General features: G+C 40.0%; 4 protein-coding genes across 6 annotated transcripts in view; 3 read left to right on the forward strand and 1 right to left on the reverse strand.

Annotated features, from left to right (window-relative positions):
• The window catches only part of LOC133649096 (serine/threonine-protein phosphatase 2A catalytic subunit beta isoform-like), a 35278-nt gene extending 14189 nt beyond the window's left edge, over window positions 1-21089 (reverse strand). Inside the window, exons 1-2 of one of the 2 annotated variants that reach the window (XM_062045883.1) lie at window positions 21019-21089; window positions 17489-17619 (exon numbers count right to left, since the gene is read on the reverse strand). In XM_062045883.1, the coding sequence (XP_061901867.1) occupies window positions 17489-17503 (15 nt within the window). In that variant the 5' untranslated portion in view covers window positions 17504-17619; window positions 21019-21089. Of the gene's footprint in view, window positions 1-17488; window positions 17620-19082; window positions 19248-21018 lie in introns of those variants that run through there. The other variant, XM_062045884.1, reaches the window with a different exon arrangement.
• On the forward strand, window positions 1857-13095 carry atp5po (ATP synthase peripheral stalk subunit OSCP). Its single transcript, XM_062045886.1, has 7 exons — window positions 1857-1960; window positions 2712-2762; window positions 2844-2954; window positions 3023-3152; window positions 10124-10236; window positions 10314-10400; window positions 12823-13095. The coding sequence occupies exons 1-7, from the start codon at window positions 1886-1888 to the stop codon at window positions 12931-12933; spliced, it is 678 nt and encodes a 225-aa protein (XP_061901870.1). The 5' UTR covers window positions 1857-1885; the 3' UTR covers window positions 12934-13095.
• LOC133649099 (UPF0461 protein C5orf24 homolog) lies at window positions 14723-17911 on the forward strand. The gene is made up of 2 exons (XM_062045887.1): window positions 14723-14903; window positions 15040-17911. The coding sequence occupies exon 2, from the start codon at window positions 15050-15052 to the stop codon at window positions 15707-15709; it is 660 nt and encodes a 219-aa protein (XP_061901871.1). The 5' UTR covers window positions 14723-14903; window positions 15040-15049; the 3' UTR covers window positions 15710-17911.
• Window positions 20515-26365, forward strand: part of nsd1a (nuclear receptor binding SET domain protein 1a) — a 49762-nt gene continuing 43911 nt past the window's right edge. The window contains exons 1-3 of one of the 2 annotated variants that reach the window (XM_062045880.1): window positions 20515-20691; window positions 21405-21560; window positions 21829-22622. In XM_062045880.1, the coding sequence (XP_061901864.1) occupies window positions 21846-22622 (777 nt within the window). In that variant the 5' untranslated portion in view covers window positions 20515-20691; window positions 21405-21560; window positions 21829-21845. The remainder of the gene's footprint in view (window positions 20692-21404; window positions 21561-21828; window positions 22623-26365) is intronic. The other variant, XM_062045879.1, reaches the window with a different exon arrangement.

A 26365-nucleotide genomic window follows, 5' to 3' on the forward strand; every position in this document is an offset into this window, starting at 1 on the left:
TGGTGTTCAGCGTTTTCCTGCTCAAATGAGCGGACTGTTGAAAATAGGAATCGGAGGATCACCTTTCACAAGTAAGATTTAACATTAACGTACTATTGGTTGTATTTTGTGAAAAGAATATTACCACAGAGTTGAGAAGGAGCAAAGATCTTCAATAGTACTGAAATCGTAGCCGCTAGCAAGCAAAAGAGTATGACCATTTTAGACAAAGTATAAGACAATACTTTCTTAACTGTATAATTGTAACCAGGAATAAGTCTTCAAGTAACGATATTCAAATACTAACATTGTTGGGTAAAACAGAATTTGGTTTTATTCTGAATCCAGTGAAACAGATTGGTGGTTTTAGCTGATATAAAGACTTTCAGGAGATGTTCCCTCAGGATTATGTTTATGTTTAAGTATTTGGCAGATGCTTTTATCCAAAGCGACATACATAAAAAATACATATAATGTATTTTTTTTAATGCACAAAAAATCATCGGCTGCCCCCTCACCACCCTGAAGGATTTACACAACTATTGTTGCCTCAACAGAGCAAAAAGCATCACCAAGGACAGCACACGCCCTGGCTTCCACCTGTTCGACCTGCTACCATCGGGCAGGCGCTACAGGTGCATCAGAGCCAGAACAAACAGGCTCAGAGACAGCTTCTTTCCCAGAGCTGCCACCATCTTGAACTCCAACTTATAATAATAATTCACCCCTATACAATATCCTACCCTAATACCCGACTGTGCAGTATTACCCTTCGAGTGCAATACGTCCGACACTGATTGTTATTTATTACTCCGGTACTCTTGTCTTGTTCTGTATATTGTACAGTATTTTGTATTTCTACATTGTTTTGTATATTGTACAGGATTGCTTATTATTTTTATTGGATAGTAGTCTGTTTATTTCAATTGTTAGTTTTTTTCTTTATTACCTCTTGTGTAATTTATTTTTACCCCATATTTGTTCCCACTACCGCACCTTAAATTGGAGTCCTTAATCTCGCTACATGCAAATATAATGACAATAAAGTCCATTCTATTCTATTCTATTCAACAGAGACACAGTCTATAGGTCTCTAAGATATGTAGATATCTAATGTATTCATACATTGTTTATGTAGGATATACGAATATACATATAACCTAATCATATTGTTTCTTGAATTTAAAAATAGCTGACCGTTTTTTTCCACCTTCTCTGGGATTACATTCCCAGTTTTGATCTCGGACGTCAGGTCACTTGTAGCATATAAGAATATTCTATTACTGTTAAGCAAACCATGAATAATAAAACACGCCAAAACATGTGTCCTTTATCATAGCTACACGTATGACAAAAAAACCGCGTGAAAATCAGTGGTTTTCAGTGAGGTAAGATGAATTCAATGCGCTGACAGTTCATTGCTCCTGCCAAATGAATTGCACTGAGTGGCGCGGATCACCACTCCAAGATGGCGGCCCGGCGTCTCGTCAGCGCCAGTAGGCAGTAGCGCTCGATGCTGCGTCTACTTATAAGATGTCTACGGTTAGCAGCAGTGGAACCTCGAACACAGACTATGCTTTCACAACGATAGAAACATATAATATGGCTAAGGATATGTAGGTTAAATGTACATAAAATAATATACGTAATTAAAATGTCCGTGGAATTCAACGTTTTAGCACACACCGTTGTAGCTCGCGTGCGATCCAAACAAACCTGGGAGATATTTTTTATTTATTTATTTATTTTACAAATAATCTAATTATGTAGCAATGATATGCTCCAGCATCCCCTGCGACCTCAAAAAGGGACAAGCATTAGAAAATGGATGGATTGATGCTTATATCTACTGTACTGTCATAACGTATTTGTTTTAGGACTACATTACCCATGAACAGTTTCGTCTATGCACATGCGCACTCGGTACTTTTGCTCAAGACAGCTGGAGGAGAAAATGGCAGCACTCATGCTAGGACAGCAGGTACGACGTTCAATGATTTTACCAATTTTGCCACGTTTAGAATAGTTCATGGTCTCTATTTGTGTATTGCAAACTCCGTCTGACACGCCATAACCTTTCGGGGGAACCTTCTGTCGACTTTGACATGCATGAATAACACACGCGGGGTTGCACTTGAATGACTGCTAAAGCGTTAGCCTAGCAGCGAGCAGTAATAGATTCATTGATTGATTGAGACTTTTATTAGTAGGTTGCACAGTGAAGTACATATTCCGTACAATTGACCACTAAAGGATAACACCCGAATAAGTTTTTCAACTAGTTTAAGTCGGGGTCCACTTAAATTGATTCATGATACAGATATATACTATCATATATACTATCATCATAATACATCATAATCGTATATACTATCATCATAATACAGTCATCACACAAGATAATCACATTGAATTATTTACAATCAGGGGTATGGGGGGGGGGTATGGACATCAAGTAGTGGACATAGAGAGAGAGAGGGAGAGAGAGAGAGAGAGATCAGAAGGCATAAGAAAAAGAAAAAGTATCTGCATTTGGTTGTTTACATTTGATTATTAGCAATCCGGGGAGGGTGTTAGTTTAGGGTTGTAGCTGCCTGGAGGTGAACTTTTATTGCGGTTTTGATAGTACTTTATTGATTCCTTCAGGAAAATTAAAATGTATGCCAAACTAAATGTGTACTCTCTCACCTACTTGGTGTTTCATGTCAAAGTTATGCAATTTGTCTCTGCAGGCCCGCCAGTTTAGCACATCAGTTGTGCGACCTGCAACCAGACTGATTAAGGTACAACATGATATACAACATGACACCCTTTCAACGTATTGAATTGTTAAATGACCATTTTTTAAAACTTTTCTATTCAAGGCACCCATCCAAGTCTATGGAGTGGAGGGCCGTTATGCCGTAGCTCTGTTCTCAGCTGCTAGTAAGCAGAAGAAACTGGACCAAGTGGAACAGGAGCTGGGTAAAGTAAATGTAAGTCAAGGATGTGAAGGTGATTTGGTCGAATGTCCGCTTGAATTGGCTGTGTTTTTGTTCCACAGACCCTCATCAAGGATCCTAAACTTTCCAGTGTGGTAATGAACCCTCATGTGAAGCGTAGCATCAAGCAGAAGACCTTCACCGATGCCCTTACAAAGGCCAAAGTCTCCCCGATCACCGTGAACCTCATTAGTGAGTTGTCACGCAGTACATAGGCTTGGGCCAATGTAGAATTTTGCTGGACGATATATAGTCGTGCACTTTATTGCCGATAAACAATATTGTTAGCATTATTTTGAGACCATATTAAGCACTATATATAATAATGCAAGTACCGTATTTTTCGGATTATAAGTCGCTCCGGAGTATAAATCGCACCGGCCGAAAATGCATAATAAAGAAGGAAAAAAACATATATGTCGCACTCGAGTATAAGTCGCATTTTTGGGGGAAATTTATTTGATAAAATCCAACACCAAGAATAGACATTTGAAAGGCAATTTAAAATAAATAAAGAATAGTGAACAACAGGCTGAATAAGTGTACGCCAGGGGTCACCAACCTTTTTGAAACCAAGAGCTACTTCTTGGGTACTGATTAATGCGAAGGGCTACCAGTTTGATACACACTTAAATAAATTGCCGAAAATAGCCAATTTGCTCAATTTACCTTTAACTCTGTTATTATTAATAATTAATGATATTGACACTTAATTGAACGATTTAAAAGAGGAGAAAACACGAAAAAAAATTACAATAAAATTTTGAAACATAGTTTATCTTCTATTTCGACTCTTTAAAATTCAAAATTCAACCGAAAAAAAGAAGAGAAAAACTAGCTAATTCGAATCTTTTTGAAAAAATAATTTATGGAACATCATTAGTAATTTTTCCTGACTAAAATTAATTTTAGAATTTTGATGACATGTTTTAAATAGGTTAAAATACAATCTGCACTTTGTTAGAATATATAACAAATTGGACCAAGCTATATTTCTAACAAAGACAAATCATTATTTCTTCTAGATTTTCCAGAACAACATTTTTAAAAGAAAATCAAAAGACTTTGAAATAAGATTTAAATTTGATTCTGCAGATTTTCTAGATTTGCCAGAATCATTTTTTTGAATTTTAATCATAATAAGTTTGAAGAAATATTTCACAAATATTCTTCGTCGAAAAAACAGAAGCTAAAATGAAGAATTAAATTAAAATGTATTTATTATTCTTTACAATAAAAAAAATAAATTTACTTGAACATTGATTTAAATTTTCAGGAAAGAAGAGGAAGGAATTTAAAAGGTAAAAAGGTATATGTGTTTAAAAATCATAAAATCCTTTTTAAGGTTGTTTTTTTTCTCTAAAATTGTCTTTTTGAAAGTTATAAGAGGCAAAGTAAAAAAAAAAAAAGAATTTATTTAAACAAGTGAAGACCAAGTCTTTAAAATATTTTCGTGGATTTTCAAATTCTATTTGAGTTTTGTCTCTCTTAGAATTAAAAATGTCGGGCAAAGCGAGACCAGCTTGCTAGTAAATAAATAAAATTTAAAAAATAGAGGCAGCTCACTGGTAAGTGCTGCTATTTGAGCTATTTTTAGAACAGGCCAGTGGGCTACTCATCTGGGGCCGTACTTATCAAGCTTCTTAGAATTACTCCTAAGAAGTCTGCTAAGAGTTGACTTAAGAGTAAATAAATTATTCGCTGAAAGCTGCACTTAAAAGTTAGTTATCAAGCGTCTTACTCACACTTTCAGCGAAGTGTAGGACTGAATCTTAAGTGTCACACTCAGAGCTGAATTACGACATTACTATGTGCCGTAAACGGAATTTTAGGTGACGTAATTTCTGTGTCCATAGAAATGACCAATCACGGAAGGGAATCCGTTGTCTAAGAATAAAGAAATATCTTGGAAATATTTAAGTGGACAATGGGAGTGTATATTTTGACAATAAACTACAAAATAATACAAAACAAACTAGTCCCCGCCGGCACTCACGCTACCGCTCCCTCTCTTCTATCGCCCACACACTCACTTACGTCACTCACCTCACGGCCACACACATACGCTACTGTCATAACATTTTCTTTCCAATTCATTAATTAGGCAACTAATTTGAAACTGGTGTGGGTGGCTCCATATATACTAGCCCACTGCAAACACATGCAGAAATCAACAAGGAATCGAAAAGTATTAAATCTGTGACAAAAATAATGTCCGCTCTGTCTAAACGATAACGTTTGATCAGCTGCTCGTCATCAAAAAAACCAAAAACATTGTTCCGTTCCCTGAACGTTCGCGCACGTCTCTCTCGCCTCAGTGCCATCCCCTGCTGGCAACTCCTAACCACTTAAGACACCTCTGAAGGTCTCTTAAATATCGTGGAGAGTAGGAGTGATTCTTAGACTTAAGAACGTTGATAAAAAGCTTTTATTCTTAAGTTTGAGAGTAGGACTAAATTTCGCAAATTCTCAGGACTTAAGTGTAAAATGGCACTCTAAGAAGCTTGATAAGTACGGCCCCTGGTCCTTACGGGCTACCTGGTGCCCGCGGGCACGGCATTGGTGACCCCTGGTGTACGCCATATGAGGCATAAATAACCAACTGAGAACGTGCCTGGTATGTTAACGTAACATATTATGGTAAGAGTCATTCAAATAACTATAAAATATAGAACATGCTGTACGTTTACCAAACAATCTGTCACTCCTGATCGCTAAATCCGATGAAATCTTCCTCGTTGTCGCTCCTGGTATGCGCCGCTCCATTTCTTTCTGCTGCTCGATCGCCGTTTTCTGCTGCATATTTCACTACGTCCGGCTTGTAATCTGCAGTATATGATTTCCTTTTCGGTGCCATTTTAGTTCAGCCCTTCTCAGTTTTTATAAATTACCGCCAATGTTGATGTGATCCATTTTAATAGCTCCGGCAGTAGCGTATAGCATATAGCAGTTAGTATTCCATGACCCACAATGCACTTCTGCCATGACCCTCCCCCGCCAAATTCTTATTGGTTGGCGTGTGAGTGACGATTGCTGACGTGTGTGTGACGATTGCGGACATTTTCTTCGTCGCTCACGCGAATGAGATAAATAATATTATTTGATATTTTACGGTAATGTGTTAATTTCACACATAAGTCGCTCCGAAGTATACGTCGCACCCACGGCCAAACTATGAAAAAAAACGTCGACTTATAGTCAGAAAAATACGGTACATAGGCTTGGGCCAATATAGAATTTTGCTGGACGATATATAGTTGTGCACTTTATTGCCGATAAACAATATTGTTAGCATTATTTTGAGACCATATTAAGCACTATATATAATAATGCAAGTAACCATTACAAAAGCAATACTTTTTTTATTGTCACTGTCGTTAGTACTAGAGATGTCCGATCATGGCTTTTTTGCCAATATCCGATATTGTCCAACTCTTAATTACCGATTCCCATATCAACCCATACCGATATATACGGGCGTGGAATTAACACATTATTATGCCTAATTTTGTTGTGATGCCCCGCTGGAAGCATTAAACAATGTAAAAAGGTTTTCCAAAATAAATCAACTCAAGTTATGGAAAAAAATGCCTACATGGCACTGCCATATTTATTATTGAAGTCACAAAGTGCATTATTTTTTTTAACAAGCCTCAAAACAGCAGCTTGGAATTTGGGACATGCTCTCCCTGAAAGAGCATGAGGAGGTTGGGGGAGGGGTGTATATTGTAGCGTCCTAGAAGAGTTAGTGCTGCAAGGGGTTCTGGGTATTTGTTCTGTTGTGTTTATGTTGTGTTACGGTGCGGATGTTCTCCCGAAATGTGTTTGTCATTCTTGTTTGGTGTGGGTTCACAGTGTGGCGCACATTTGTAACAGTGTTAAAGCTGTTTATACGTCCACCCTCAGTGTGACCTTTATGGCTGTAAAACATTCACTTGTGTGTGTGGCAAGCCGTAGATATTATATGACTGGGCCGGCACGCAAAGGCAGTGCCTTTAAGGTTTATTGGCGCTCTGGCGTTTTAAAAAGTCATAAATTTAACTTTTTGAAACCGATACTTTCCGATATTACATTTTAAAGCATTTATCGGCCGATAATATCGGCAGTCCGATATTATCGGACATCTCTAGTTAGTACATTTTCACATTGTAATTGGAAGGTCAAGAATGTCTAATTATCCTAAATAACTAAACAAACAAAACAAATGAAATACATTTCTGTTAGCAAAAATTTAACAAAGAACAGTTTTTTCCCCCAGTTGTTTTTTATTTTTGTAACTGTCGCTTCACACCATTTTCGGTGTTCTGGCTCGTTTGGTTTGAAGCCAAAATATTCCCATACCAGACATTTGTCAATGCAATTGTCTTTTCCCCCTAATTTTTGTCACTTTGCGATGCTTCTCACGAGTAAGCTCCACCTACCAAAGCTCTGTCCATACATATGTGTATGTCCGTAAGATAGCGGCCTCGCCTCCACCTACCTAGACAAAGATTGTAGATGACTGACAAGAATATTCACTCTAGGGGCCGGGCAATATGGCAAAAAAAAAAAATGATCACGATTAAGTTTTTCATATCATCCGATCTCGATTAATATCACCATTTGTTTTAAAAAGCCGACTGTCTCGTGCAGGATTGTACCGAGCACTGTTGCCTCCCTTCTGTTTACTACTGCAGTATCTTGTCGCAGACAGTTCTGCCATGTTTGATCAAGGTAATATATGCTAAAAACTGTCAGTGTGTTAATTTTTACAATTGTGCTTACTAGAAGTGCAAGAGTACAGGTATCCCACGCTAAGTTCCGTACCTTGGTTTTAAAAACACAGTTTTGATTCTTTTTCAGTTCATTTTGCGACGTTAAGAGAGCAACTTTTTGTCTTAGTTATTTTGTATTTTGCTTTTCATCACAAACTTCATTCTGCAGTAAACACATCAGTAGTGTACTGAATACTATAAGACTTTTATATCAAGTTAACATTTACTAAACAACTTTTTCAAACTGTAAATTATTTGTATTTTTCGATTACTCGTATACATCAATGCTTCTCACCAGTGGTTTGGCGAAAACTTAAATAATGTAGTGCAGTTTGAATTTGAGGTACTGTACCAACACACCAAACATTTTTAATGATAATTTCAGGGACAATATGTTTTTATCCGCAAACTCAAAAATAATTTGAACAAAAAGTGTCTTCAGAGATTTTTAGTACATGATTTATCTGAGGATTCCACAGCAAACACAAACAGAAAGTGATTAAAAAATATTTAGATATAAAACTGTTTTTTTCCGATTTAAATTAGTAGGTGTGTCTATTCCCCCAGTCGGGACCAATTCAGTAGTTCAGTCACAAATACATTCTGTGCATGCCTGCGAGTCTGCATCCAGGACAGGATTACTGGTGAGCTGCAGTGAAACTGAAGTGTGTCAATTGATGGAAGCAGATCAGAATCATATCCATATTTAAGTTTTACTTTTTTCTAAACTCCTATAGTCATATTTTCATCAGCTAATGTCTCGTGTGGTACAAAGTGCTTGCATTCGAGTGTCCTTGATTAGAAAGGCAAAGAGCTGTTGAGACTGCCATAACATTCCTAAGATAAGGAGCACAGTGCAGTGCTGAGCTTGGGGGGACAGGAGGTGGAAGGAGGGAGACCGAGCTAGACCGGGCGAGGGAACGCTGGTGTACTAGATTGGTCTCACGTTTGTCCTCTAAGCTTGGAGAATAAACCACAAAATACCAACTTCTGCCTGGTGATTGAAAATAAACATCAGCTTATTGCCATAAAAAGAATCTGGGAGAGACTAGCAATTTGAATTCCCCATTGGAGGAATGCTAGGCAGCGCAACACAATATAAAGTTGCTGTTCCTTCTCAACGTTGTTTTAACTTTTCGTTGTTTTAACTTTTATGCAAGTGTTAGACACATTTCTTTATTTTATTCTTCTGGTCTGCCCTTCGAGCTGTGTAAGGAGAAACAGGCACAATGCTGATTGAACATAATAGTTACATCGCGATGAGCCTGACTTTTGCGGCGTGGAACGGGATGGTGACGCGCACACACACATGCAAACGTACACACTTACATTCACAGACACACACAGGATCACGGTCAATAAAGGCAGATTTTTCCGTGCAGGATTATACCGAGCATTGTTTCTTCCCTCCTGATTACTACTGCGGTAACTTCTAACAGACATTTCTGCCATGTTTGATCGATGTAATATATGCTAACAGCTGATCACCGTGATAAAACTCAAATTCCACACAACCATCGATCTCAATCACATAATTGCCCAGCCCTAATTCACTACGTTCGTTTAATTTTACAATTTATTAAACGTGCCGAGATCGATGCACCAAGTGAACCCTCTTGCACCCTGTTTGAAAGCCAGAGACGAAGAAAACTTTTTATCGAGTTAATTTTCATTTATTGACCAGTGGTTTTGTAATGGAATGCTACATAAAATGAGAAAAACACTTGCAGAGTTATTAATCCTTTAGATCAAGGGTGTCAAACTCATTTTAGCTCAGGGGCCGCATGGAGGAAAATCTGTAAAACAAAAAAATAAAGACCACTTCAAATTGTTTTCTTTGTCTTACTTTGGCCAAAAATAGAACAAACACATTCTGAAAATATTACAATAAAAATATAGAAAAAAATACCGGCAGCGGTAAAGTTTAGATCCATGAAGGAAAGAAGAAAGTGAATGAATGTTTATAATTGAATACATAAAATACAAAAATTTGTTTTCTTTTGTATTGTTTTTTTTTAATGAATTTAACGTTTATGACAACCTTTTTCCAAAACACAATATAGAATGTGAGATATAACACGATAATGCATACATTTATTTAAAAAATTCAGAACGGTTACAAAAAATTTTCTGTGGGACCCCATTTTTTTTGACTTGATGGGGTCCCTGGGACCTAGCGCCAACACTAATGGAGTATTGGTGCGTGTAAAACAGCAGCAGGCGGCTGTGGCCTGGTTGTAATACTAATCAAATATCCCGACGACCATATATAATTCATTTGTGGGCTGGATCTGGCCCGCGGGCCTTGACTTTGACACAGGCTTTAGATGCTTGATTCTCCTTTTAACATGTATGCCTTTAAATTCTTGTTTAGTGATTAGTGTTAATCGATTATATCGTTTTCTGCAGATGTTTTGGCCGACAATGGTCGTCTGACTAAAACTGGGGACGTCATCACTGCTTTCGGCAAGATGATGAGTGCACACCGCGGTGAGGTGATCTGCACAGTTACCACTGCTCAGGTATGTCGTACAAATGTTGCTGTCATTTTAGGCTTTATCGTCATCTGTCCGATTTACTCAATGTTGTATCGTTTCAGCCTTTAGATCAGGCTAGTCTTGCGGAGCTGAAAGTCGCACTCAATGGATTTCTTCAGAAGGGTGAAATGATCAAGCTGGAAACCAAGGTACAATTTTTAGTTTTAAAGATCCCATTGTTTATTTTTTCACATATCAATTTTAATTACCAATTACTATAGAGTGCATCAGTATATACGGGGGAGATGGCAGCAAGGCAATTGCTTCATTCCGAGACTATTAAAGGCCTACTGAAACCCACTACTACCGACCACGCAGTCTGATAGTTTATATATCAATGATGAAATCTTAACATTGCAACACATGCCAATACGGCCGGGTTAACTTATAAAGTGCAATTTTAAAATTCCCGCCACACTTCCGGTTGAAAAACTCCTTTGGATATGATTTATGCGCGTGACGTCACAAAATCCACGGAAGTGGGGTACTCTTCGACAAAATTCCACAGTATTCTGGACATCTGTGTTGGTGAATCTTTTGCAATTTGTTTAATGAACAATGGAGGCTGCAAAGAAGAACGTTGTAGGTGGGATCGATCGGTGTATTAGCGTCTAAGTACAATACTTACAGCAACACAACAAGGACTACTTACTACGCCTAGCCGATGCTTGCCGCCAAACCCACGGATGAAGTCCTTTGTCGCGCCGTCGATCGCTGGAACGCAGGTGAGCACGGCTGTTGATGGGAAGATGAGGGCTGGCTGGCGTAGGTGGAGCGCTAATGTTTTATCATAGTTCTGTGAGGTCCGGTTGCTAAGTTGCTAAATTAGCCTTAGCGTCGTTAGCAACAGTATTGTTAAGCCTTACCAGGCTGAGAATTTTTAACCGTGTAGTTACATGTACATGGTTTAATAGTATTGTTGATCTTCTGTCTGTCCTTCCAGTCAGGGGTTTATTTCTTTTGTTTCTATCTTCATTTGAGAACGATGCTATCACGTTAGCTCAGTAGCTAAGTGTGTCACCGATGTATTGTTGTGGAGATAAAAGTCACTTTAAATGTCCATTTCGCGTGCTCGACTCTCATTTTCAAGAGGATATAGTATCCGAGGTGGTTTAAAATACAAATCCGTGATCCACAATAGAAAAAGGAGAGAGTGTGGAATCCAATGAGCCAGCTTGTACCTAAGTTACGGTCAGAGCGAAAAAAGATACGTCCATCACTGCCTCTTTAGTCCTTCACTGTAACGTTCCTCATCTACGAATCTTTCATCCTCGCTCAAATTAATGGGGTAATCGTCGCTTTGTCGCTCCGAATCTCTCGCTCCATTGTAAACGGGGAATTGTGAGGAATACTAGCTCCTGTGACGTCACGCTACTTCCGGTACAGGCAAGTCTTTTTTTTATCAGCGAGCAAAAGTTGCGAACTTTATCGTCGATTTTCTCTACTAAATCCTTTCAGCAAAAATATGGCAATATCGCGAAATGATCAAGTATGACACATAGAATGGATCTGCTATTCCCGTTTAAATAAAAACAAATCATTTCAGTAGGCCTTTAAAGTATAGCTGACATCAAAGACATGCGCAGTAAGGATAAATATGAGCCAAATTTCAGAAGTGTTTTCATTTGCTCCGATCTGAATGACTATCGGCATAAATCACCCGTCGATCGGAATTAAATTTTGATCCAAACGTGTGATCGAATGGTGTGTTTACATGAAGCAATTTTATTCCGGTAAGGCAGAGCTGGGCAAATATTTTGTCTGGGGGCCAAGGTGTATGTGTAAACATCTGCTGTACAGTATGTGTGTTTGGGCCCCCTTTTTTCAGGAACACCAATACCAAAAGTCACAATGTCCGATAGAGTTCTAAAAACGTTATGACAGACCACCTCAAAAAGACGGAATGGAATTTTACAGTTTTTTACTGAATGGTGCACCCAAGATGCACATCAAAATAAAGAAAGTGGGATTTACAATATTAACTATGAACAATAAAACACTGAATATTAACATATGAACGTCGCTCCTCTTTTATTCTCAGACCAGCTCCTTGATAGTTGTGTATCTTTTACAATCAATCAAAACACAACAAAAATATAAAAACAGCAAAATATGAATGCAAAGTGTAATAAACACCTACAATATGATATCACATAAAAATCTGCTTCCGCATCTGTTTCTGACACATGCGTTACAGGCTGGCTGCTCTGGAAACAAACCCCACCCACTCTGTTCCTCGTCTGAGCTGCTGTGACGTAGATTACCGTAATAACTTGTATAACACCCAAAAGCGAAGATTTCGATCATTGAAATACTTTCTGTAGTTCAAGACTTACGGTAATTTAAAAACAGCCCTGCAAATCATAATGGCGGCGACAGTTTTGATGTTAAAGGTAAAAAAAAATGATGTAGAACGTCCGGCGGGCCGGATTGAAAATCATAACGGGCCACATTTTGCCCAGGTCTGCGGTAAGGCTTTTAATCAGATTAATTGTACTTAGCACGTAGCTATTGTCTGCCTTTATTTGAACTACTATGTTGATTTGACTTAAAATGTCGTGTTCCTAACAGTCTGATCCATCAATCCTGGGTGGCATGATTGTCAGTATCGGCGACAGGTATGCGGACATGTCCACGAAGACGAAGATTCAGAAGTTGACCAAGCTCATGAAAGAATCTTAAGTCCTGTGGACTTCATCTTGGATCCATTTTGGAAGTGACCATCAGGGGAAATAACGCTGATAAATGTAAATTGATATTTGTTCTAGCACTGCAGTTGCTGCAGAAAGCCAGTGTCTGTCCTTAAATTCCTATGGATGTTAATAAACACTCTCCATGATAAAAGTTTTGTTTTGTGTTTATAATACCTGTCTGTTTTTTCCTGGGTAACTCTTGTATTTTGCTGTCCTTTCTAGTTTTTTTAAATCTTCTATGTGAAAAAGTTTAAGACCGATGGATGGAGCTGCCAAAGAAAACATTTGTCTAAATCAGTGGTTCTTAACCTTGTTGGAGGTACCGAACCCCACCAGTTTCATACGCGCATTCACCGAACCCTTTAGTGAAAAATAAAATGTTTTTTTTCAAATTCAAGACAGAGTTATATGTTGTTGGTAACACTTTAATATGGGGAACATATTCTAAGTAACAAAGACTTAATTTAGAGTTATTTGGTTAGGGTTAGTGTTAGGGTTATAAAAAGGCCATGCCTAATAAGGCATTAATAAGTACTTGATAATGACTAGTTAAGAGCCAATATGTTACTAATTTGCATGTTAATAAGCAACTAATTAATGGTGAATATGTTCCCCATACTAAAATGTTACCATGTTTTTTTACTGGTGCACAAAATGAACCGTGCATGAACATCACCTTGTTCAAACAACAAAACCAACACAGTGCATAAACTCACAACAAATTACACACCTGCAAATCAGTCAGACTTCTGCTGTTGCCGTATCCGTAATAGGGAGAAGTTTGTATTTACACGATGAGTCGGGTGTGTTTTGACCTCCACCGAACCCCTGAGCCTGACTCACCGAACCCCTAAGGTTCGATCGAACCCAGGTTAAGAACCACTGGTCTAAATACTTGAAGTAGACTTGTCCTTATCTAAAGGAGCAGGGTCAGACACATTCCTGATTTTTGGATGATCCCTTACAGATTTTAATAAATCCAATGATGGAAGATATGATGTAAGTCAACATGAAAAATCTCTCAAACACAAATGTTGAGAAGGAGCCTGGAAATAGAATCCTTTTTGGGGGTTTGCCGTGTTGTTGGAGGTGGGTAAAGCCATCATCTAGGAAAATTCCCATATTGCAAATGTTGGTATGTAAAATTTAGGGCTGCAAGAACTAATCGATTAAAATCGATTATAAAAATAGTTGGCGATTGATTTAGTCATCGATTCGTTGGATCTATGCTATGCGCAGAGGATACTTTTTTATTTTTTTATTTTATAAACCTTTATTTATAAACTGCAACATTTACAAACCGCTGACAAACAATAATCAAAATAAGTATGGTGCCAGTATGCTGTTTTTTTCCAATAAAATACTTTGAAGGATAGAAATGTAGTTTGTCTCTTTTATCCGATTATTTATTTAGTAATAATCAACAGATTAATCGATTATCAAATTAGTTGTTAGTTGCAGCCTTAGTAAAATGATGTCTTTATTTGCATTTTCGACCTGTGCAATTAACTGACATCCAGTATATAAAAGCTGTATCAAACATTTCACAACATAATGCTGGGTTTTGATTGACATCACCAAGCGCTGTTGAACTCCTTTTCAATTATTTTCACTTTTCGTCTATAACCATAAGGAGAAAAGTTTAATTATTATTGTAAATGACAGCACGCATTTTTATTTCAAGTACAATGGAAGGTTTTGATGGAACTCTTCGTTCTTCCTCCACTCCGGAAGTCAGATTTACGCGCATGCGTGGTTAAAGCGTCTTGTTCCATTGATTTTTTTTTTTAGGCAAAAATGGCTTCCTGTCTCATCTTCTCGCCCACAGCCTGAAGGAATAAAAGAGATGCGAACGTCGCTCCCTCCCAATGGCGGACACCTGGGCGTAGTTTGCAGACATGTCAGTTGTTGACCATACGACATTACCCTTTTCTCGCGTATTGTCCTCCATCGACTGAGGTACGGTTAATGTTGCTTTTGTAAAAATGCATACCGTTATATTAGCTAACTCGCTACGTTCCATTGACATTACGTGGCGATACTCAAGTCAGTGTGTAACATTGGTGCTTGTGTTATTTTGCTACACGCCCCGCAGAAAACCGAAAATGATGCATCACGTGACCTGTGGCAGCAGCAGCGACTACTGTATGAGTGGCCCTGCAGAGGACTCTCACCCTGCAAGCTGTTTTGATCTATACAGCCTCCAATCGAACAAGTTCTACCCAACAACGTCTGGGTTGCACCTGTCACTCGCCGGCTTGGCCCCTTTGCCACAGAGCATGCACAAGGGGATGATGCCAGGTCAGTTCCACGACCCCCAGAATCCCTTTCATCTTCAGTCGCTGAGAACCAATACGGAGGTGGCTGCAGGCGCTAAGAAAAACACCACTAAAGTGAAGTCGGGGAAGAGAGGCAGACCGTTGGGGACCACAAAGTTAGCAGGGTACCGCACCAGTACTGGACGTCCACCCGGGACCACAAGGGCCGCTGGTTTTAAAACCAGCCCCGGCAGGCCTGTGGGTACAACCAGAGCTGCGGGGTATAAGGTGAGTCCTGGCCGGCCCCCGGGTAGTGTCAAAAGCCCAGCTCGGCTCAAGATGCTGGAACACGGGGGCGATGCTACCAAGAAACTAGACTTCAGCATCTGCACCAGTCCGAACAAACTGGAATTCACCGGCTGCGATGTTCCACTGCTTGACTATTCCATGCTGGAGAAGAGAGACTTGTGTGGGCCTCTTGTTAAAGTGGACGACGCCAACCGCTGAAGAGTCCTGACCATATTGTCACTGTGCATTGGAGGTGGGCGATACCACAGTCATCGGGATCGATATAATACCAGACAATACCGCCGATACTTTTTACTCGGACGTTTTTCAAGATCATCGATTGATTTTGTGACGTTTACCTTTCTTTTGTCAATCATGATTACAGTAAGAATAATTTAGGCAAACACGTAAATATAGTTGTATTGACACACTTATAGGTGGCACAAATTAACATTTAATTCAACAATATAAGGCAATCTAGCAATATAAACAAAATAACACATTGTATACATTTTATTATGTACAATTGAGTGCAATAAGACAACAAAAGCAAAAACTGCTATTGGCTCTTATTCAAGTCCGTGTAGAGAACGTATTCCCTGACATTGTAAACAACATAAATATTAGTGCTGTCAAATGATACAATTTTTAGTCAAATTAATCCCCAATTTTATATTTGGATTAATCACAATTCATCACTTGCTTGCATAATTGAAGCTTTAAAACGACCCCAATACTTGGACACACGTGCCATTTTATTGTAAGAATGTCACACAGATTTTGTTTAATGTTTTACTTGAAAGCACGGCATGATCCTGTCTCTATTTACAAAACATTATAAAAGTCCATACACTTAACAATTGTATATGATTTGTAAGTGCTTTGTAAAGGGGAAAGTCCCAAGAAGCTATAATAGCTTATAAGCGGGGGCCCCAATACAGTACATGTAAGATAATAAGGTACAGTATTAGTTACATTTCCACATTCTTAGATCCTTAACCATTTCCTAAATCATTTCATACATCCTTAAAGTTGCAACGTGTACTCTTGAATTTATTTTTTGGTAGTTGGTAGCCTTGCACATTACAAATTGCCAATAATATGCATATCTATTTCAGTATGCCTTCTATGATGATAGATGTTCAATAATTAACGTTGTATCTAAAGTCCAGTCAGGGTGTTTTTTACAACAGTGGTTCTCAAACTTTTTGCACCAAGTACCACCTCAGAAAACACGTGGCTCTCCAAGCACCACGATAATGACCTACATGAAAATACAGTAGCGTAGTAGGCCTAAATATTCATTAAAAACAAGGCAGAGGTTTTTATTTAACAGGTATATTCAATATGGTTGGCCACATTACACGCAGATTGAACAGTAACACTGTTTGAATATTTAATTAAGTGATTCTTTGGCATACCGCTATAGATGGAGCCCACGTACCAGTTTGAGAATCACTGTTTTAGAGTGAAATTCACCAGCGAGCACAATAGTCGGAGTCTCTTCACTCATCTTTGTACTGACCGTGTAACACCCTTTCAGGTAACCATCCACGGTTACGGTAAAACAACATGTAAGGTCCATTTAATTGCTTGATTAATCTGCGTCTATACATGATTAACGCAATATTTTTTTTTATCATTAATCTCATGAGTTTGCTCTATTTTTGACAGCCCTTATAAATACATATTTGAACATATGTAATAATAATAATAAAATAAACAGAAGAGAACCGAAAAATATCGATGGCATCATCATCCAATACCTTTTTGATATCGATATTTGGATCGAGCCGCCCACCTTGCAGTGCAGTCTTGTTGAAGTGACCAAATTCCCTTTCACAAACATGCACTTGGCAGCACGTTGTCAATGTATTGTTCAACACGTAAGCACATTGGACCAAGATCTCTTACACTTTTCTACATGTTTTACTATAAACTCTCATCACCACTGGCTGTATTAGTATGTGGTTATCATGTCTTGAAAATATTACTCACACTTGGAGAGATCATCCAGGAGGGATTCAGAGTCGGACATCCATTTTCGGACACATCGCAGGGACAATGTCTCACAGCCCAGTGGAACTAGAGGAGGTGGGATTGGGGAATTTGAGGCACCCCAACTGAAACTGCAGAAGAAAATGGATGGATGAATGACACGTTTCTCTTATCCTTTGTAATTGTATTTTATTTTTTAAACCGCTCTTGTATTGGATCCCATTTGATTGTGTCATAATGTTGTAGCTGATATAGTATGGAGGATGTCTGGTGGGATACATTGTTGTATTGGTGTTCTTGTGCGTGTTAGTTTGAGCCAGTTTAATAATAAAACACATTGTTTACTCTTGAATAGGAACTCCGTTATGTGTTAATCACTTCAAGTTTATGTTATTGGATTTGAAAATAAATAAATAAAATCTTTGCGGAATTGGTTTCTTCTCCCGGTGTATGTGAAAACCCATTAATGTTAAAGGGAGACTTAATTGAATGTTTGTGTATTTGTGTAAAAATTATTGACATGTGACCAGTACAGTGTGCTCAGATAGAAGATGAAGCAGAGTAAAACAACTTGCACTGAGCCTAGTCTATAAAATCCGCTACACTGCCCTGATACTGAAGTACATGTCAAACTACTTCCTTAACATAAATGACCGCCATAACCACAACACCATGGGGAGCTCCACTAACCACTTTAAACCCAGACTCCGATCTAACAAAGGTCTTAACTCATTCTCTTTCTATGCCACATCAATATGGAATGCACTCCCAACAGGTGTAAAAGAAAGGGCATCTCTATCCTCCTTCAAAACCGCACTAAAAGAACACCTCCAGGCAACTTCAACCCTAAACTAACACCCTCCCTTCCACATCCCACCTCCAAATGTAGATACTTATTCTTATGCTTTCTGATCTCTCTCTCTCTCTCTCTCTCTCTCTCTCTCTCTCTCTCTCTCTCTCTCTCTCTCTCTCTCTCTCTCTCTCTCTCTCTCTCTTACCAAGTCAGTCCTACACTGTTCCAATGTCCATTTCTCTGATGATGCAATTGTTGATGACTGAAGTGTTGATATCAACCAAACCTAAGCCCCCCCTCCACACACCACACCCCGGATTGTAAATAATTCGATGTATATACCAGTGGTTCTTAACCTTGTTGGAGGTACCTAACCCCACCAGTTTCATATGCGCATTCACCGAACCCTTCTTTAGTGAAAAATAAAATGTTTATTTTTTTCAAATTCAAGAGCAAGTTATATGTTTTTGGTAACATATAACTTAATTTAGAGTGTTTTGGACACTAGGGGAACATATTCTAAGTAACAAAGACTTAATTTAGAGTTATTTGGTTAGGGTTAGAGGGTTATAATAAGGCCATGCCAAATAAGGCATTAATAAGTACTTAATAATGACTAGTTAAGAGCCAATATGTTACTAATTTGCATGTTAATAAGCAACTAATTAATGGTGAATATGTTCCCCATACTAAAGTGTTACCATGTTTTTTTACTGGTGCATAAAATGAACTATGCATGAACATCATCTTGTTCAAAGAACTAAACCAACACAGTGCATAAACTCACAACAAATTACACACCTGCAAACCAGTCAGCTGTTGCCGTATCCGTAATACGCCGACAGGGAGAAGTTTGTATTTACACGATGAGTCGGGTGTTTTGACCTCCGCCGAACCCCTGAGGCCGACTCACCGAACACCTAGGGTTCGATCGAACCCAGGTTAAGAACCACTGGTATATACCCTGATGATCAAATCAATTAATCAAATGTAAATAATCAAATGTAGACACTTTTTCTTATACTTTCCGATCTCTCTCTGTGTCCACTACCTGCTGTACATATCCTACCAAGTCAGTCCTACACTGTTCCAATGTCCATTTCTCTGATGATGCAATTGTTGATGACTGAAGTGTTGATACCAACCAATCCTAACCCCCTCCCCCTCCCTCCATATCCCAATCCTAAACACCCCCCTCCTCCATATCCCACACCCCGGATTGTACATAATGTAAATAATTCATTGTATATACTCAGATGATTATCTTGTGTGGCAGAGGGGTTAGTGCGTCTGCCTCACAATACGAAGGTCCTGAGTAGTCCTGAGTTCAATCCCGGGCTCGGGATCTTTCTGTGTGGAGTTTGCATGTTCTCCCCGTGACTGCGTGGGTTCCCTCCGGGTACTCCGGCTTCCTCCCACCGCCAAAAACATGCACCTGGGGATAGGTTGATTGGCAACACTAAATTGGCCCTAGTGTGTGAATGTGGGTGTGAATGTTGTCTGTCTATCTGTGTTGACCCTGCGATGAGGTAGCGACTTGTCCAGGGTGTACCCCGCCTTCTGCCCGATTGTAGCTGAGATGTTTGATTGATTGATAGGCTCCAGCGCCCCTGAAGGGAATAAGTGGTAGAAAATGGATGGATGGATGACTGTATTATGAAAATAGTATATATCTGTATCATGAATCAATTTAAGTGGACCCCGACTTAAACAAGTTGAAAAACTTATTCAGGTGTTACCATTTAGTGGTCAATTGTACGGAATATGTACTTCACTGTGCAATCTACTAATAAAAGTTCCAATCAATCAATCAATCGATTATCTTGTGTGATGACTGTATTATGATGATAGTATATATCTGTATCATGAATCAATTTAAGTGGACCCCGAAACAAGTTGAAAAACTTATTTGGGTGTTACCATTTAGTGGTCAATTGTACAGAATATGTACTGTACTGTGCAATCTATTAATACAAGTTTCAATCAATCAATCAATCAAAAAACAGCTTGAGACATATACAGAAAAAGTTCATTGTCAAACCTGCTGAGATTACTTCAGTTATGCATAAAGGCAAAATTAAATCATATTTAGTTCCTACATTAAGTTAGTGAACAAAAAATATGCCCCTTTTTGTGAAATTAAAAGGGTGCAATTTCTAGTTTTGGACACAAGAGGGCCACGATACCCGTTTTTTTTATTTTTTAAAAATGGAACAATTACCCCTGTAAAAACCTTGTTTAATAATTACATCGAACTAACTATAAAATAACCGACACGACGTAATTGGCAGGTGGCGATAAGAGAGTTCATAAACACACTCACGTTACAGCGAGGGGAGTGAATAACAACAAACATACATGAGCCGTTTTTAGTTGTGAACCAAAGCGTGTGAAATAGATCTGAATGGAGGTAAGTTGTCTTTGTCTCGTCTTGTGGCCTCAACATGGACTTTTTCTGCAGTCGGCGCGTTCAAACCTGGCTGGATATGAAGACCAACTCGAAAAATACCTACTTTAACTCGGCAACTGTCGACCATTTATGAATTATTGGGGGTTTTTTGGTTGTTTTTTTTTTGTCGTGTGTTGCCAAGCGGCCTCTCTCCTGACTTCGTGTTGGGAAAGAACATGGCGGCCGCTGTTTGTCCAAATTACACACACTCACACGGGCCTCGAGTGTAGGCAGCGTAATGACACACATTGAAGTTATTCAATCTTATTTTGTGTCATAATGAGTTACCTGGGTGCGCGTGCCCGAGTTAGCCTTCAATTGTGTGTGTGTGTGTGTGTGTGTGTGTGTGCGTGCGTGTGCGCGCCTTCAATGTGTGTGCGCGCACCAGGCTTGGGTGTCACGGCCCTGTGCAGACTGTGTGTGTATGGGGGGGTTGGGTGGCGGTGCCGATTGGCTTGCAGCTCACCCACACACTCGGTCGCTCTCCGGGCTTGTTTCAACACAAACCGGAGGCCAGCACCTCGACAGCAGGCGGGGATCATGTAGTCAATAAGCTAGCAGTGCCACAGGGGGGGACCGCCGATGGCTCGCTGACGTCACGCACGGAGCCCTTTTTTTTTAAATTTTTGATTGTTGTTGTATGTTATCAGAAGTGCTACTTTTTGTCTTCCTAGAGTGGCACTTTTGAGGAAAGGGCCGGTGGTGCAGAGAATGAGCGCCTTGCCTCGGCCTACTCGGGACGGCTGCTGGGATTGTGCACAGCTGCGCACAAACACTTGCTTTGTGCTACACAATCACCAATTGGTTTCCCGGTGACCGATCACCACAAGGTGAGGTTTTTTTTTACCCTTCGATCAGAGTCTGGCTTCCTCCTTCTTGCTTGTGTGTGTGTGTGTGTGTGTGTTTGCTCGGTGTCACCACCTCTTTACACAGCCTCCTCCATTGCCCCACAACAGCTTCTTTCTCTCTATTGTCTCTGTTTTTATGAATGGAAGGTGTCATACACAACATCTGCTTGGCTTTGCTCTTGTGTGTACTGCCAAGCTACCATCCGTCTACACTTTTGGCAACTAAAACCGCATGTTTCCTTCCTGACAGGGCCGAGCCATGACAACATGAGTCAGTCTTACAGACCGGCTTTTCGCTCGGCGTTCGGCTCCCCCGGCCAGCCGGAGCCGAGGCCGCACAATGGCCTCATGGGCAGTTCCTACAGGAGTCAATGCGGCAAGGCCAGGCTCGGGTCGGAGCAGCCCTCGGGAGTGCAGTCGGAGCGCCCCAACTGTTACAGCCCGCTGAAGAGGCTGCATGACTTTAACGCGAGGGTCAGGAAGGCGGACTTCCATGGTCGGAACATATTGCACTCTTCGAGCCCAATCAGTGACAATGACGACGACGAGTTTGAGCCGCCGTCGGTCCTTCTGCCTACCTCGCCATGCAACGGTGACACGGACTCGTTCGAATCTCTGCCACATGTCCACAGAATCGGCTTCCCCACTCACAATCCGGACGTCCGAAAGCGATGTTCTCCCACCACCAACGGCTACCTGCATTTTGGCTCTATGCTGTTTGACAGCGGCGACGTTAAGCAGCAGCATGAGCAGGGGGTGCACAAACCGAGCGAGAACTTCATACCCTTTCACCGGACATGGGACCAGACTGTTGCCAGCTCAAGAACGCAGAGCGGTTCGAGCTCGGACAAAAGGACTTACAAACCTACCGTTTTTAATCTCATGTCCAAAACTATATCTGAGCTCAACCCCACTCTGAGCCCCAGCGCACTTCCAGACATCACCATGAGAGACGGGTGGAGCATGGACGAGGGATCAGAAAGTGATGGAGAGCTTGTGTCTCCTGATCCAGGGATTGTTTCACCAGCTGGCACCAACTCCAATGTGAGTTGCAAACATTGCTGATTTTTTTTGAACAATTCAGGAATTATAGTAACAATAATTCCAGTTACCTTTTGAGGCCTTTAGGTATGCTGCGTTCCTCGTCCGTGCTCAGTTGGTCATTTTAGCAAGTTTCTAAAAACAGAACTCCACGCAAACACACAAATACTTTGCTATTTTTTCTTAATGTCTAGGGTCTCAGACCAATTTGCTTATGTACTTAAATCTGAGCTGTACTACTTTAAGGCCTACTGAAATGAGATTTTCTTATTTACACGGGGATAGCAGGTGCATTCTATGTGTCATACTTGATCATTTCGCGATATTGCCATATTTTTGCTGAAAGGATTTAGTAGAGAACATCGACGATAAAGTTCGCAACTTTTGGTCGCTGATAAAAAAGCCTTGCCTGTACCGGAAGTAGCGTGACGTCACAGGTTGTGGAGCTCCTCACATCTGCACATTGTTTACAATCATGGCCACCAGCAGCGAGAGCGATTCGGACCGAGAAAGCGACGATTACCCCATTAATTTTAGCGAGAATGAAAGATTCGTGGATGAGGAAAGTGAGAGTGAAGGACTAGAGGGCATTGGAAGCGATTCAGATAGGGAAGATGCTGTGAGAGGCGGGTGGGACCTGATATTCAGCTGGTAATGACTAAAACAGTAAATAAACACAAGACGTATATATATACTCTATTAGCCACAACACAACCAGGCTTATATTTACTATGCCACAAATTAATCCCGCATAACGAACACCTCCCCCTTCCCGTCCATACAACCCGCCAATACAAATCAAACACCCGCACAACACACTCAATCCCACAGCCAAAGTACCGTTCACCTCCGCAAAGTTCATACAGCACATATATTTCCCCAAAGTTACGTACATGACATGAACATAGCGGCACGCACGTACGGGCAAGCAATCAAATGTTTGTTAGCCGAAGCTGCGTACTGCGTTACACGTACAAATTAAACAAAACGCTTATGGCAACATTCTGGTTGCGTCCTCACGGTACCGCGTCTGCGTATCCAACTCAAAGTCCTCCTAGTAAGAGTCTGTTGTCCCAGTTCTCCACAGGCCAATGGTAAAGCTTAACTGTCATCCTTCGGGAATGTAAACAATGAAACACCGGCTACGTGTTTGTGTTGCTGCAGCCGGCCGCTAATACACCGCTTCCCACCTACAGCTTTCTTCTTTGCTGTCTCCATGGTTCATTAAACAAATTGCAAAAGATTCACCAGCACAGATGTCCAGAATACTGTGGAATTTTGCGATGAAAAGAGACGACTTAATAGCTGGCCACAATGGTGTCCCAAAATGTCTGCTACAATCCGTGACGTCACGCGCAGACGTCATCATACCGAGACGTTTTCAGCAGGATATTTCGCGGGAAATTTAAAATTGCACTTTACTAATCTAACCCGGCCGTATTGGCATGTGTTGCAATGTTAAGATTTCATCATTGATATATAAACTATCAGACTGCGTGGTCGGTAGTAGTGGCTTTCAGTAGGCCTTTAAAGGTGCCATGTTATGGTTATGATTATGATCTAAAACATTTCCTCGAGGTCCACATAACATGTAATGGTGGTGCTTTGGTTAAAGTTTTGCATACATTTTGTTCTATAGATCATCTTTAAGCCGCTTTCTGACTGTCTTGTCAGGGCGATCTTATTTACGTGCCCAAGCCCTCCTCAAGGCCAATCCACCCTGGACTGTGTCTCTACCCCGTCCGCCATGTTGTAGTTTTTAGCGCTTCCATATCGAGTTTTCTAACAGATATGAGTTAGAACTTTGCCCTACTTTTCATTAGAAATGGCAACAGCAGAGGATTTTAGCATGCATGTATGAGAAAGTCTGCCTCAAAACAAGAGGTTGGAGTAAAATAGCAAACTTACTGACTACAACTGAATAAAAATGTCAGACTTGCACAAAGCTCTACGGCTAAACCTCTACCATATATGGAGGTATTCGCTAACGTAACTAAGGCAAAAGTGTTTTAATATTTCCGAAAGGCCTCCGCGGTTTGGATTCAAATTTTCGTGAGTTATGGGGATCTCAAATTCATAAACGGGTGCCAAGAGCTAAGAAAAGTTGGTTTAGCATCATAAGACTCCTTCAAACATCCAATATTATTATGCTTTTATTCAACAACTGTGGTACCTCAACTTACAAGCTCAATTTGTTCCACGACAGAGCTCTAAACTCAAAACACTTGTATCTCAAACCAGCCCCTCCTATTGAAATGAATTGAAATCGATTTAATCTGTGTGCTTGGCCCTTCCAAAATGCCACAATTTTAACATGTAACATGTCATTTAAAATGAAGAACAAACTTTTAAATAAGAAATACTGATTGGAAATCATTAATATAGCATGTACTACAAAGAACTACAGTTGTGTTAGGAAATAATGTAATAATTCCGTTGAACGTTTACCTTGGGGAGCAGACTTTTGTAAGTGTAACAATACCAACCAGGAAATCGTCGAGAGGTGACCGCAAGTAATATGTACTGTATGTCTGCGTACAAAAGGTAATGCGTGACTGTCCAGTTGAGTTGGGAGACATGACAAACTGAAACACGTCAAACAGCATTGGCAATTTTTCCGTGTTTTAATAGAGAAATGTTTGTTGTCTGGATGCTTTTGTCTGCATGCCACGAACGCTGGCTGCGGCTTGTGTGATGCAGAGTGAGGTTCCTGGACATGTCGCCTGCTTCTTTTCCTTCGCGGATTGTGTCGATCTCTAACTGTGGACAAATACTACTTCAATCGAGGGCGGGCAAGGAGCTCGCAACTTAAAGCATCAGAGCGACTATTTGTATCCCTGAGTTGAGGAGGTACTACTGTACTTTGTCTTAAATAAGTTTCAGACGTCCCACAAAAGCGCAATTGAAGTAGGTTGTCCAAATTCTGGCCTTGATGCTGGTATTCAGACAGCTTAAATTGCTTGTTAGTCCGTCTGGGAACATGTTGTTTTTAGTGTGTGTAGCTCTTATGCTAATGAGCTGTTTGTTTACACGTGTGTCTGACATAGTGAAGCACTTTTCTCCACTTTTTACACATACACTGTAACTCTACTCTTAATAGATGCCTTATATCACATACATCAACGTAACATTAAGGGGGTGAGATAAAAGGTCACAAACTGTAGCAACACTAAGATAGCTATGTGAGGGACAGTGCTAACATTACAGCCACTTTTTAAAAAGCAACATCATGGTAGGTTAGCCTCTTTGCTGAAAGAAGACTAAATTGATCAAACTTACAGCTCACACGTCTGCAGACGGTACATCTTTTCCAGTTAAAGGTAGCCATTCAACACACAAAAAAATCACCTAAACTCAGAATTTGGACGATATGAATTATTTAAACATAACTCCACATGAAAGGGTATACCGTAAAGTCAAAGTAAATGCAAAAAGCCCTATTGCAGGGGTCTTACCTGTGACCTGTAGAGCACCACCTGATTTTGAGTAGCTCACCAAAGGGTAAACTACGGTATACAACTGTTGTATTCAGGCATTATGCCACTATTTGTTAACAAACTAACACACTATATCATACAATTTAAATGTTGCCATTCACAAAAATAAAAAATAACTTACCTCTTTTTTTCTTTTTGTCAAAGAAGCCCTAACAGTGATGGTAGTTGGAGACCCCTGCCCGATACAGTATACATCTTCAATAAACAAAATGCTTTTCTCTGGTCAGTTAAGACATCTTGAAATGTGTT

The sequence above is a fragment of the Entelurus aequoreus genome, linkage group LG04, assembly GCF_033978785.1.
Source record: "Entelurus aequoreus isolate RoL-2023_Sb linkage group LG04, RoL_Eaeq_v1.1, whole genome shotgun sequence".
Taxonomy (NCBI): Eukaryota; Metazoa; Chordata; class Actinopteri; order Syngnathiformes; family Syngnathidae; genus Entelurus; species Entelurus aequoreus.